Consider the following 12,924-nt stretch of genomic DNA (forward strand, 5'->3'; position numbering starts at 1 on the left):
TCATTGCCTTCCACACTCCGCTGGTCCATTGTCTAAGGTTTGTTGATGTTTGTTGTTAGTTTGATGTTTCTGTGCTTGCTGCTTCACTCCGTGTTTCTGTCCTCAGAGTTCTGTTCTGTTTATGTCTTTATTTTAGTTCTTGTCTGTTCGCTGCCACGTCAGCTTTTTGGTTTTCGTTTGTTTCTTTAGTTTAATAAATTAGTTTCTATTTTTTTCCAATGAGTCTGCGCTCTGGGTTCCTTTCCGTCATCACCACTGATCATGACAGCTAGGCAAGATTTTTGGCAGCCATCTTGTTCAGTGCTATGTGTATCACTCTGTAATGTCTACATGTTAAAGCTACACATAGTTAATGCCTTCTCCGTGCTGAATGCAGTGACATCAGTTCATAACACTCAGAAAAAGCCTTATTTTACTTAAATAAACAAATATCTTCCATAACATGAAAACTGAAGACAAGATTATTGTGTAATGAGTCTCCACCAAACCAGGAGGCTCATAAAATGACCAAGTGCTATAATCATTCTTACCAGACCAGAACAGAACTGCAATTTAACCCACCTGAAACCCTCAAAAGAGAGAGAGGTAGAGAAGCCCTTGTAACAAAGTCCAAGCCATCAACACATATGTGGCGCCAGTCATCAGATACCCTGCTGGTATATGTAACCTGGCCAAAGGAGAAGATAGAAGCCACTGACATCAAGACACGAAAGCTGCTCACAATGCAAGGAGGGTTTCACCAGTCCAGCACCCTGAGACTGTACACTAAGAGAAATGGAGGCTGAGGACTAGTGAGCATCAGAGCCACTATACAGGATGATATGATATGATATGATGCTGGAGTACATCAAGAAGAAATCCCCCAATGATGATCTGCTAAAGAATGTCTCAGGCAGCAGAAACCCAATGTGGAAGAGGAGAAATAGGAATCGACATGGAAAGATAAGCCCCTGCACCGCATGTACCACTGGCAGATTGAGGAAGTGGCTGATATCAACAAGTCCTACCAGTGGGTAGAAAGGGCTGGACTGAAGGACAGCACAGAGGCACTAATCATGGCAGCACAAGAGCAATAGAGGCCTTGTGCTGATGTAAACTGGCATATGTAAACAGTCATGAAAAGAAAGTCCACCTTCTTTTAATTCTAGGGCAGGGGTGTGTGGCCTGTGGGCCATTTGCAGCCCTCAAAGTAGTTTTGTATGACTGCAATTTAAGAATGGTAGAATTTTGGCTCACGGGCTTAAGAGGATGATGCAGACGGACACCGTTTGCAAATTTTAAGGGTGACATGTTTTATATTTTTTTTAGATTAACAAAAAAACAGATGAAAAAGAAATCTTCTTAAAAGGTGCCATGTTAAGTATACTAGTTTTTGGGTTTTGTCTCTAATTACCTACTTTTATTATTTTTATTCCAATGTCATGGTAAAAAGGACCACAAATCTTTAGTGACTTTTGTGTAATTATTTACACAACTTGACTAAATACAGCAAGCTTTTTCAAAAAAAGAAAAAATCTTGTTCAGCAGTTCCTTTCTAAGCCCCCCAACATACCAGTCACTTCTACAAACATAAGATCAATTTGCAACGATTCTCACAGCGCATGCTTACTTTGTCTTTTAATTATGCATGGATAATTAATATAAACAAGTGTCAAAACAACAATAAACTGTTTGAAAACAGAAAAAGCATTTTAGCGAGCACTAATCTTAACTGCTGCTTTATGGTTTAGGACTGTTACCTGTTTGATGTTTCACATCCTGCAGCTGCTGCTAGCCAAGGATTTTTTAAAATCTTTTTTTAGATGCCAGTGTTCTAACAGTAAAGCTGAGCTCACTATGACCTTAGCTTCCACTCTTGCTTTCTACTTTCCTCTCAATATAAACTCTGATGGCATTTTAACTAGACTTCAAATATTCAGAAATCATTGTCCATCCCTAACTGAAAGCAGGTGGACTTTCTTTTTTCATGACTGCATATCATTTTTTTCTGGAGTTAAATAAAAGTATGAGAAAACAAAATTATAGGTGGAAATGGCTCATCACAGGAGAACCACCTCTTCTGGACAGGACTCAGCGGTTCACCTACACCTCAAGGACAAGGAACACTCCTTTGAGGACCAAAATGTTCAAATTTTGGACTGAGAAGACAAATGATTTGAGAGGGGGGTAAAGGAAGCCATCTATGTCAAAAGGGAGAAACCAACATTAAACAGAGGAGGAGGTCTCAGATTACAACTTTCTAAAAGATATAATGGAGCTGATCCCCAGTCAGTTTCACTCCAATCAAAACCTGTACTCATGTGACCAGAGTGGCCCATCAGTGAGTCAGCAAACAAGGACCCTAATGAGCCTCTGTTGTTAGGAGAGTGAGAATAATTTGCTAGCAATCCAGCTTACATCACATCTTAGCTTTAAAAGCTCAACTCCACACTCTCTATTTCTGAATTGAGAAAGCTCCTTGGATGAGAAGCGAAATGTCTTCAACTACAAAATAGAAGTCCAGTTGTTTTTGTTTTTTAACCTTTTTTTAAATTTACCATGGCCTGGATGACTGAGAATCTACACCAGCATATCATAATGATATTTAAAGCATGCGGCTGGGGCTTTGCTTGGGCTACAAGTAACTTTCAGCTTCATCAAACTCAACGGATTGAGATTACTTTGGTTGTGAATTAGAATGATCTAAACTAAGTTGCTGAATTGAACTGAATAAATTAAATAATTTTTGTAATCCTTGGACAAATGTTTAATTTTAAAGCCTGAATTACTAATTTTCATGAACTCTGCAGCGGGAAAAACAACAACTGATGAGGAACTGGAGGTGATGCTGGAAGGGGGAAACTCTGCTGTATTCACTGCTGGGGTAAGAGCTGTATGTTTGGTTCTGTAAAGACATAAAGAGTAAGCAAAATGGCTAAAACAAAACCAGAAGTCAAAACTTTAGCCAACCCACTTAAAATCAACAAAACCCACACTCTTTGTTCATTTAAAATGGCCTTGTCTTTGTGTATTGTGAAAAACAAGTTTATATCTTATTTATAAATGACTACTTTAAACAAGAGGATATGTCAACCTTGAGTCATGTTTAACACAGCACAATTTCTTGTCATCCATCCATTCGTTCACCTATCCATTCATTTTCATTCACTTATTCGTGTTTGGGTAGTGGAGGTAACAGGTTCAGGAGGGAAACATAGCCATTCCTCTCCCCAGTGACACTCTCCAGGTCCTCCTGTGGGATACCAAGGCATTTTCAGGCCAGAGAGGATATACAGTATAATCCTTCCAATGAGTTCTGGGTCTCTCTCCCAGTGGCATGTCCCCAAAAAAACCCAGAAAGATTCTTGAAACCATCACATCTTAAACTGTAGACTTTAAGATGGGTTTGGTGAGTGGTTTGTATCTCAGCGGTTTCCCCTGAGAACGTTTGGACCAGAGAGTCAAAGGCAAGGTGCAGACTGGCACATCAGTCAAGATCTCATCTTCTTTCTTTCCTAGGTGTCAAAATTTGATGATTATTCAAATTATTGCATTTATTTAGTGAATAGTCTTACATTTGTTGTTAAAATTTTGGACTATATTCTCAATACTGGACCTCAGGTTAATCAGGTGTTTCATTTGTTATCGCCTGGCTTTGTGTTTTGTCTTTCTTTGACAGATTATGGAGTCTAAGATCAACCAGCAGGCACTGGATGAGATTGAGGCTCGCCATAAAGACATCATGAGGCTGGAAAGCAGCATTAAAGAGCTTCATGACATGTTTGTTGACATTGCCATGCTGGTAGAGAACCAGGTACACGTTCATGCGAAGACACTGTAGTAAAAGAATCCAATCTTTTTCTTCAAACTAGATATTTACAGGACTATTTTTATCTCAATATTTCCTCGACTCGACCACAAATAAGCGGTGGAAGATGGAGATGGACCAGCATAATAAATTTAGTTTTTTCACATTTTAAGCATGTTTTAATGATGTTAAAATCTATCTAAAGAACCAAAAAGGAATCACTAATGTTATACAACATATTCACATATAGCTTGTGAGCCTTTCATTTATAGAATAACAACAAGGCTCCTTATTGCTTGCTCCTCTCCTGATTTTTTTCCTAGAAAACCTTGTATTCTTGCAGCCACTGTTAATTATTTGAGATGGAATATGTCTAATAGAAACATATCCCTCGACTGCACACATTTTTGTTGCATCATGGGAAAAATATAATGTCTCTTTTCACTTAAAATGGACATTTTTTAAAAAATTGAATATCTTTTGGGGTGTATTTTTGGTGCGCTTCCGTGTATCTATGTTGTGCATTCATATTCATATTTCGTATAGAGTGCAACATGGAATTAAATATCACAAAACTTTCTTATGTGGATTAAATATGGGTTTTAAGGGAAAATGTTGAAATTCTTTTCTAAAACTTAATTTACATGCCTTTTACATTCAATCCTAACTCATTCTCACTTTCATCAGGCAGAATAGCCACCTGTGTCCTATTCTCAGCCTTCTTTTCAGCCTTGCCATAGAACATTAATGGGTTTGTGTTAAACAGAGGCATAAATGTCTGATTTAAAATAAAAGAAACCCATATTTGTCCTTGGTTTAGTGGACAGCCCTGTTGTCTCACGGCAGGAAAGTCTTAGGTTCATGCCCGGGGTCTTTCTGTGTGGAGTGTCCATGTTCTCCCTGTGTATGTGTTAGTTTTCTCAAGGTACTCTGGCTTCCTCCTACAATCCAAAAACATACATTTTTAGGCAGATTGGAGACTCTAACTTGTCCCTAGGAGTGAGTTTGTGTGGTTTGGTGTCTTGTTTGTCTCCATGTGGCCCTGTGATGGACTGGTGACCTGTCCAGGTGTGCCCTGCTTTTAACGCAAAGAAGGCTGGGAAAAAAAATCTAGCTCCAAATAATAATATTAATAATAATAATTTTAACCACTGATAGCAGTAACTGCACCTGTGAACAGTACATAATCTGTAGACTTGAACTAAGTGAATATTATGTTGATTATTGTCCATTTTAATTATTGCAGCACAGCAACTCAGATTCAAAAACATGTGTGCAATTTGTTCTTCCTGTGTTCTCTTCTCTCTATATTAACAGGGTGGCATGATAGACAGGATAGAGAGCAACATGGACCAGTCAGTGGGTTTTGTAGAGAGGGCTGTGGCCGACACTAAGAAGGCTGCCAAATTCCAGCAGGAGGCACGCAGGGTGAGTTGAGACAGACGGAGCTCCAACTTAAACCTTTTTAAAAGCATCAGAGAATCAGAACATTGATGATAATGACTGAAGAGTGCAGAGGAATGTGTTAAAATAAGCCCGTGAGTCAAAGTAAGCACACTTTGAGCATCGTTTGAGCAAGACAGTTTGCTGAAATAAAAATGGCTTTGATAATAATCTGAGCCCTTTGTGTTCTTATTGACCAAAAGGCCTCCAAAGGGAAGAGCTAAAGATACATCCTAATCAAATGTCAAAACCACCTCAGCTGATTCCAGTGGTGCTGCTCTGAAGCACCACTCTGAAGGAGTTAAGGTGAAGCAACAGCTTCACTTTAACTCCTCCTGGATGACTGAAGGCTGCTAAATATTCCACAAGAAATATCATCATAGATCAGTTTAATAACAACATAATAGCAGATAACCAAGTTCAAACTTCATCATTTATTTTTATGAGATCATTCAGAGTTTAAATTAAAAGTAAAACTTTGGCATATAACATGCCACAGTACACAATAAACATTATGAAACAACATTAAGCAGCTGACCTGTTCTTATGTTCATATAGTGTGTAAATATTCAACCCCAACCACCCAAACTTTAACACAAATTTAACTTGTGTGTAATTCATAGATCTTTGTCTCATTGCAGTTCAGTTGTTTTGTTTTTTTCTAAATCTTTGCTAATTTCTCTGAATTTTTTTTCTTAATTTCATGGTGCTTGACTTGAAAAAGATTGGGACATACCAATAATATGTTTTTTCAAACCAAGTACAAGTACTTACATTTGAGTACTCGCAGATACTAAGTACTGACATGAGTACTAATCAGTGACACAACGGTAAAATAAAGCAAATATTAATATTTGTTTTATATTTTTTGTGTTTTAAATGCAATTTCTGTAGGATTTCTTTATCTTTTTTGACAGTATATTGTGTCATATTTTTCTACAAAAATGCTCACGTATTTCATGTATATTTATTACATTTTTAATCTTGTTAATCTGATATAAAACCACATTTAAAAACCCAGGAGAATATGTAATGTAATTTATTGATTTACCAATCAAACTTATGGACAAAGATACTGTAATTTTTTTTTAAAGAAAAGCAGAAATAGGATGGGAGAAAAAAGGAGCTATTTTGAAGTTTCAGGTTGCTGTTTAAGGTCACACACTCTTAGTAAAGTTACTGACATAAAATGTGATTTCACTCAGATTTAAATTTAAAAAGGAAAGTAGGCTTTTTTAACATCATCTCTCTTTCTTTTCCATAACCCAACCCCGTTCCTTGTTCACTAGAAACAAATGATGATCCTCTGCTGCTGTGTGATTCTGGCCATCGTCCTGGGTTCATTCGTCTACAGCTTCATCAAATAGAGAGCCTGGAGAAGTTCTCAAGCGGCTGTGGGTTCAGTTCAATGACATTTCAATCAAAAGAAAGAAAGAAAGTTATACTTGTTTGTATTCATTCTCAGTGACATTTGTAAAGCCTTTGATAACTGTAGTAACCATGTTATTTTTAGATTTAGGTTTACTTTCAGTGAAGTGTGGAGATCGTTAGAACTGTACTCTGCAAAGTATTTATCCTTCGGTCCTTAAATCTCAGAGAGGAAAAGAGATTTGACTTGGTACCATTTAGAGTGAATTTGATTGTTTCATATTGTTATGTTAAACAAATCAGCATTCATAAACAGCTCAAGAGCTTGTGAAAAGCTACTTTAGAGCAAAACAAAAAATATAAAAAACTGTTCATGCAATTTAGTTTAGTTTTTTTATGTGGTTACCATGGCTGAACCAATTCACCTTTAATTAAAAATAAATTTGACCATCAAAGGTTTATATGATCTATCAGAAATGTTTACAGGATTGTGATACACTTCTCAGGAATGCAAAAAAAGAGCACAAAAAATATTTGGTCATTACTAAGAGGGCTCATGATTGGTTTCACAATAAAGGAGGTTTTCCAAATTTGCTGCAACACATCTACATTCTAATAGGTCGTTGGTTGTGGAGAGCACAGCAGGTTGGTTATGCAGTGTGAAGGACGCCTAACAAAGTTGTTCAGCTACATCTTTCTTATTTTTTCTAAAGAAAAAATGATTATCTGTTTACATGTTTTCCTCTATTACAAAATATAAGAGAAGGTTGCACTGACACTAGAATTGCTCTAGATTTGCTAAAAAGACAAAAGCTACTTATGATTCGCCTTCACAATTACCACACTGCACTGAAACCAGCAAAGACAAACATGTTCCACATGAAAATTGTAATGCCAGAAACTTGAATTGAAAGTGAATCAACCTCAGACAAACATAATTTATGGCTGCATTATTACTAAACTGAACATTGTGCAGTTTGTAATGTAAGTATTGAGACAGCTTTTGCTGTTCTTTTCATGTTTTGTGCTGTATATAGAACCACACTGTGCCAATACTTATGCTATTGACTGCATCTAATGAGTGGTTTGTAGAACATGAATAATGCATTGGCTGAGTTGACGGTTGGTTTTATTCAAACAAGTTTTCAACTCATTTTAATAGTTTTGTTGTTTTTAAAAATGTTCTTGTAGTTCAATGTAAAATCATTCAGTTAAAATAGTAAATAAATCATGATCATAGAAACTGTATTATCTGAAAAAATAATTTAATTTAGAATTTGAGAGATGGAAATAAACTTAGCCTTGTTTCAATTTTTGTGACCTTGCCTTGAGGCTCTTTTACTGATTATATAACAAAATGGGGGAGCAGAATCAGGGAAATAATTATTTCTACATAAGGGCAACCAGGTTGGTGCAATGGAGATTACAATGTGCTTTCATGCAGGAGACTCAGATTCAAATCCACTTACGGTAACTTTTACATTACTTTTTTTGTAAACAAACAAAGCTACAATGGGCAATTTGTTTTAAACACATTTTTTGTTATGTATGTTAACTAAGTCTATACATCCCAATCTGCAGCAGAGCTCTGCCGTAGAGAGAGATGCTAGAAGAATACAGAAAGATGGCAGACCCTGTCACTGTTCAGACATGAATGCAAAAAATGTTACGTCCACTGTAGTTTCTGTCAGGTCACTAGCTGGCACTGTGATTTTTGTATGTCCATGACACGTATGTGTGCAAACACCTCAGTCTTGACCATAAAAACCAATGACTTATATCAGTGACTTATATAGTGTATAAGTCATTGATGAAAACAGTTATAGGCCCATTCAGTATTTGTAGTGTTAATGTGAGAAATGTGTCTCCACTGAGACACATTTCGCATCTCCAAGAGATGGTGTAGCACAGATATGTTGTGTCAGAAGCTCTGATAAGCAGATTAACTGTAGGAAAAAAATATATATAAATAAATATGCAGTGTTGTGGCAGCAAAATTGTAACATTGTTAGATGAAATCACTCAAACAGGTTTATTCATATGTTGTGCACAAAATATAGAGAGCATTAAAGACAATTAAGAATTAACATTAAAGTCCCAGGTCCAAATGGGGAAGCTCTGAAGCTCTTGGCCCCCCAAGTCAACACAGTCCCATGGGACTTGGAATAGAAGTCATAACATAATCAGGACTTATAAACAACAGGTGTTACCCTATAGTAAATTCTGGCTTTACACTAGCTATAAATAAAATAAATAAATTTAAAAGAGTGAGCAGCACAAACAGTACTCTGCTATCTACCATTGTTGGTGTTGCTCATTTATTCATGCAAGTGCAGAAAAACTATTGACTGCATCCTTCTGTAGTGCGACTGCAATTTGCTGGGCGTTTCCCAAAACTTCCACTCTGAGATCTAAATTCACAATGTTTTAGTGTCAGAGAAATTGATTGCTATTGTTTTGTACATGAACAGACAAAACACAACACAAATATTATGGTTTCAGGCCTAGGGGGCCGCTGTCCTGGCAGTTTTAGATTTTTCTGACACACCTGATTCAAATTACCTCCTCAGCAAATCATTCAGTTCTCCAGAAGCACGTCCACAGCTCATTCATTTAAACCAGGTGTTTTAAAGCAAGAACGCATCTAAAACATGCAGGACAGCCCCTGAGGAACAGAGTTTGACACCTGTGCCCTAAAGTACGACTATAACTGAGCCTTTACAGCAGTAGGGTTGCCTTTCTGTGTGGAGTTTACATGTTCTCCCGTGCATGCCTGGGTTTTCTCCAGATACTTTGGTTTCCTCCTACAGAACAAAAACATGCATGTTAGGTTATATGGTAACTCTAAATTATCTCTAAGTGCGAGTGTAAATAGTTGTCTATCTCTGTGTCCCTATGATAGACTGGAGACCTGTCCAAGGTGTCCGCCGCCTCTCGCACAATGACTGCTGGAGATAGGCAGCAGCTCCCCCTCAGACCCGGAAAGGAAAAAACGGGTAAAGAAAATTGAATAGATGGATGCATCGATAGGTTGCTATTTTCTGTCCACGCTCCAGTCCAATAGGTGGCGGTGATGCACCTTTAAGCTGGTCAAAAAAAAAAATCGTTAGAGAAGAATAAATAAAATTAAGAAAATGCAATAGAATAAAGAAAGAAGAAGATATTATATCGAGAATGAGATTTGGACACACGGGATTAAACAGCACACTCAAAATAATTAATAAACATAATACAGGTTGTTGTAGTCAATGTGGACAATTAGAAACTGTTGAGCATATTTTTGTGGAATGTAATAAGTATAGAAATGAAAGAGAAATATTAAATAGGGAGTTAAATAGAAATAAAAGTACATTAGAGATTAAAGAATTGCTTAAAAGATCATCTGGAGATGTAGTTTTTAACAGCATGTTTAGATTCCTGAGAAGAACAGGGAATTTAGGAAGGATTTAAGTGAAGTTGAACATCTAATCCATACTCCAATTCAGAAGGTGGCGGTAATGCACCTAAAAGTTGTTTGCCAACCGCCATAAAAAAAGAAGAAGAAGAAGAAGAAGAAGCAGAAGAAGAAGAAGAAGAAGAAGAAGAAGAAGAAGAAATAAGGAAAATGGCGTCTCATTGGAAACGTTTAGCAGTGCCGCGCTGATAAAAATGTGCTTTATTGTGAATAAACGGATATAAATGACATTAATTGTACAGTTACGACCTGAGGTCATCTTGTGTTATTAGTCGGAATAATCAGGACACCTTTAGTAAACCATTGTTGGCTCGGCTCGACTTGATTTGTGTGTTTGTTCGAACAAAGCTCGAGCTTTTCGAAGAATAGTAGCGTTATCTTGCTGTTTTTTAACTCTATTTCAGTTCGTTTCACCGTATTTAAACTACAGCCAAGTGGCTTCAGGGTCAGGCTGAACTTCCTTTTCTACTTCTATCGGACGAATCTCATCCTTTCTACTATTAATGGATGATTTAAAGCCACGATACAGCAAAAGACTGGTAAGTCTGACGTCCCTGTTCATGTGCATGCTTGTGTAACGTTTGGGGATCGAAATTGACAAAATGTGAAAGGATAAACGGCCTTAAAGTATTTACTGGAATAAATTTCTTCAACACTAGTCATAAAAAAAACTGATCGACTTAAACCCAGGGTATGCTAACCAAGTTTTCAAATTAGGTCTACGTTAAAACAAAATATCTCAATTAAAAGTGCTTTGCAAGAACTTTCAAATGATACCAAATTACTGGGATTTTCTCTCACACAGCCATTTCTAGGGTTTACCGAGGATGGTCCAAAAAAGAGAAAAAATCCAGCGAGCTGCAGTTGTGTGGATGAAAATACCTTGTTAAAGTCAGAGGGTGGACTGGTTTGAGATGACTGAAAGACAACAGGAGCTCAAATGACCACATGTTTCAACCAAGGTCTGCAGAACCATACTTGAAGCAGCAGAAGACCACACGGATACCACTCCTGTCAGCTATAAACAGAAAACTGAGGCTACAGTTCATACAGACTCTCCAAAATTGGATAATAAGAGACTGGAAAAACACTCTCTTTAAAACCCTAGAGATGGTTTTGCATGAAAGATCATAAGTTTGACACTGAGGCTCAGGAGCTTGTGTCACTCCATTGATACAAACATGTCAAGGCTTCAAATCTCTTGTATCTAAACACCAGAAGTGAGGTAACATCTTCTTTAAGCCTCAAATAACTAATTAAAACTAAATTTATTGAAAAAAAAAGCATGTTTAAAGATCCTCTCTAATCCCAGCTGGTTGAAGCATATGGCCACCCATCCTGAGCCTGGTTCTGGTTCTGTTGGAGGTTTCTTCTCGTTTAAAGAGAGTCATTCATTTCCACTGTCACCAATGTGCTGCTCAGGATGGGAGATTTCGATTTCGAAGTGAAGATTTGACACAGTCTGTTGACTTCCTTAGATGGATAACTTTTACTAATTGGCATGTGAATGTTTTTGTGCAGTGCCTTTTGTGAAAAAACTGAAAGAAAAAAAAATATCTGAAATGAATTTTAATTTTTTTTTTTTTGGTCAGGAAAATGTCCTATTTGTTTACATGGAGGGGGGGACTTAAAAACTGTACTAGAGGACACTGCTTCAACTTCTGGCCTGAAGTCCTGTCTCTAATTATAGTATATCTCAGGACTGTCAACATAAAACCTTAGCACTCTAGAATTACAGAAACTAAATTGAGATGAGTTGGAGATGCCCACTACAACTCTGCGACCATTTTGAGAGAAATGTAGTTGCGTAAATGTTCTGACCATGTTCATAATTCAAGCGATATAACTGTGAACCTCTTCTGTGAGGAAATTGAGAAAACCAGTGAAAATTAAATACTGTGTGAATGCACACGATAGAGTAAATTATCAGTGTTGGCATGGGTGCAAAGAGACTTCAGACAGGTGTCATGTTTTTTGTTCCTGCAGAAGTCTGGGTGCCTGGTGATCAAAACTACAAAAGTTTAAAGAAACAACAGTCTGAATTAACACAGAGCCCCATAAAATAGTACAATATCACAAGACTATCCTTGATGTTTTTGTGCAAGACATTTGTTTCAAATAGATTGCAGCTGGGTCCTACATGAGACCTGTTATTTCTAGCTCAAATTTATTTATTTATTTAAACCTTTATTTAACCAGAAAAGACTTGTTGTAATCTAAGATTTCTTTTACAAGAGCACCCTGGCCAAACTCTTTCAATTAATCACTCATAAAGGACTCAAGTACTTTAGCCAAAATAGACTGTTTGGAAAGGGCCTCCTTTAAATGGGTAGAACAAAGGCATATTTCCAAACAAGAGGATTTTAATTTGTGGACCTGCTGATTTTTTTCTTTTTCCTCTTGTAGGCTTTGTGCACTGCTGTAACTAAAACCAATTTAAAACGAGAAGGTTAGCTAATTTTGACAAGACCAGCAGGACTGGCAGTGAAAGAAGTTTCAGGGACAGCATTAGAAGAATCAAACAGAGAAGCAGAGGCAACAAAATGATCATTAAAACACTCAGTCAATACCTGGTCAGTAAATTTTTGAGGACCCATAATAATACATGGAGGTAGTTCAATGTTAATATAATTTCCATTTAAGGATTTGATAGTCTGTCGTATGAAATTGTTAGCTTTGTTGTGGTCAGGGACTAAAAGAGTCAGATTTTAAGTATTGAGTACTGGACTGGCTGGACAAGCAGAAACTGCTTTGATTCTGGTCACCAGCTGACTGATAGGTGCACCGAGACCCTTCACTCATCCTGTCCATGCTTTTGACCCTGGTGAGACTTCAGCCAGTTAAACACTGTATTCAGTTCTTCATTTGTTCC

General features: G+C 37.1%; 2 protein-coding genes across 3 annotated transcripts in view; both read left to right on the plus strand.

Annotated features, from left to right (window-relative positions):
• The window catches only part of zgc:165520 (uncharacterized protein LOC571872 homolog), a 38,118-nt gene extending 30,219 nt beyond the window's left edge, over positions 1-7,899 (plus strand). The window contains exons 7-10 of the mRNA XM_037976317.1: positions 2,790-2,863; positions 3,659-3,793; positions 5,105-5,215; positions 6,520-7,899. Of these exons, the coding sequence (XP_037832245.1) occupies positions 2,790-2,863; positions 3,659-3,793; positions 5,105-5,215; positions 6,520-6,597 (398 nt within the window). The 3' untranslated portion in view covers positions 6,598-7,899. The remainder of the gene's footprint in view (positions 1-2,789; positions 2,864-3,658; positions 3,794-5,104; positions 5,216-6,519) is intronic.
• Positions 7,900-10,164: 2,265 nt separating this feature from the next.
• The window catches only part of kdm2aa (lysine (K)-specific demethylase 2Aa), a 30,608-nt gene continuing 27,848 nt past the window's right edge, over positions 10,165-12,924 (plus strand). Inside the window, exons 1-2 of one of the 2 annotated variants that reach the window (XM_037976164.1) lie at positions 10,165-10,591; positions 10,858-11,277. Coding sequence is in view for 1 of the 2 variants with exons in the window: in XM_017439400.2 (XP_017294889.1) it covers positions 10,556-10,591 (36 nt within the window). In the remaining variant the exon portion in view is untranslated. The remainder of the gene's footprint in view (positions 10,592-10,857; positions 11,278-12,924) is intronic. The other variant, XM_017439400.2, reaches the window with a different exon arrangement.

The sequence above is a fragment of the Kryptolebias marmoratus genome, linkage group LG6 (assembly GCF_001649575.2).
Source record: "Kryptolebias marmoratus isolate JLee-2015 linkage group LG6, ASM164957v2, whole genome shotgun sequence".
In the NCBI taxonomy this organism is placed as follows: domain Eukaryota; kingdom Metazoa; phylum Chordata; class Actinopteri; order Cyprinodontiformes; family Rivulidae; genus Kryptolebias; species Kryptolebias marmoratus.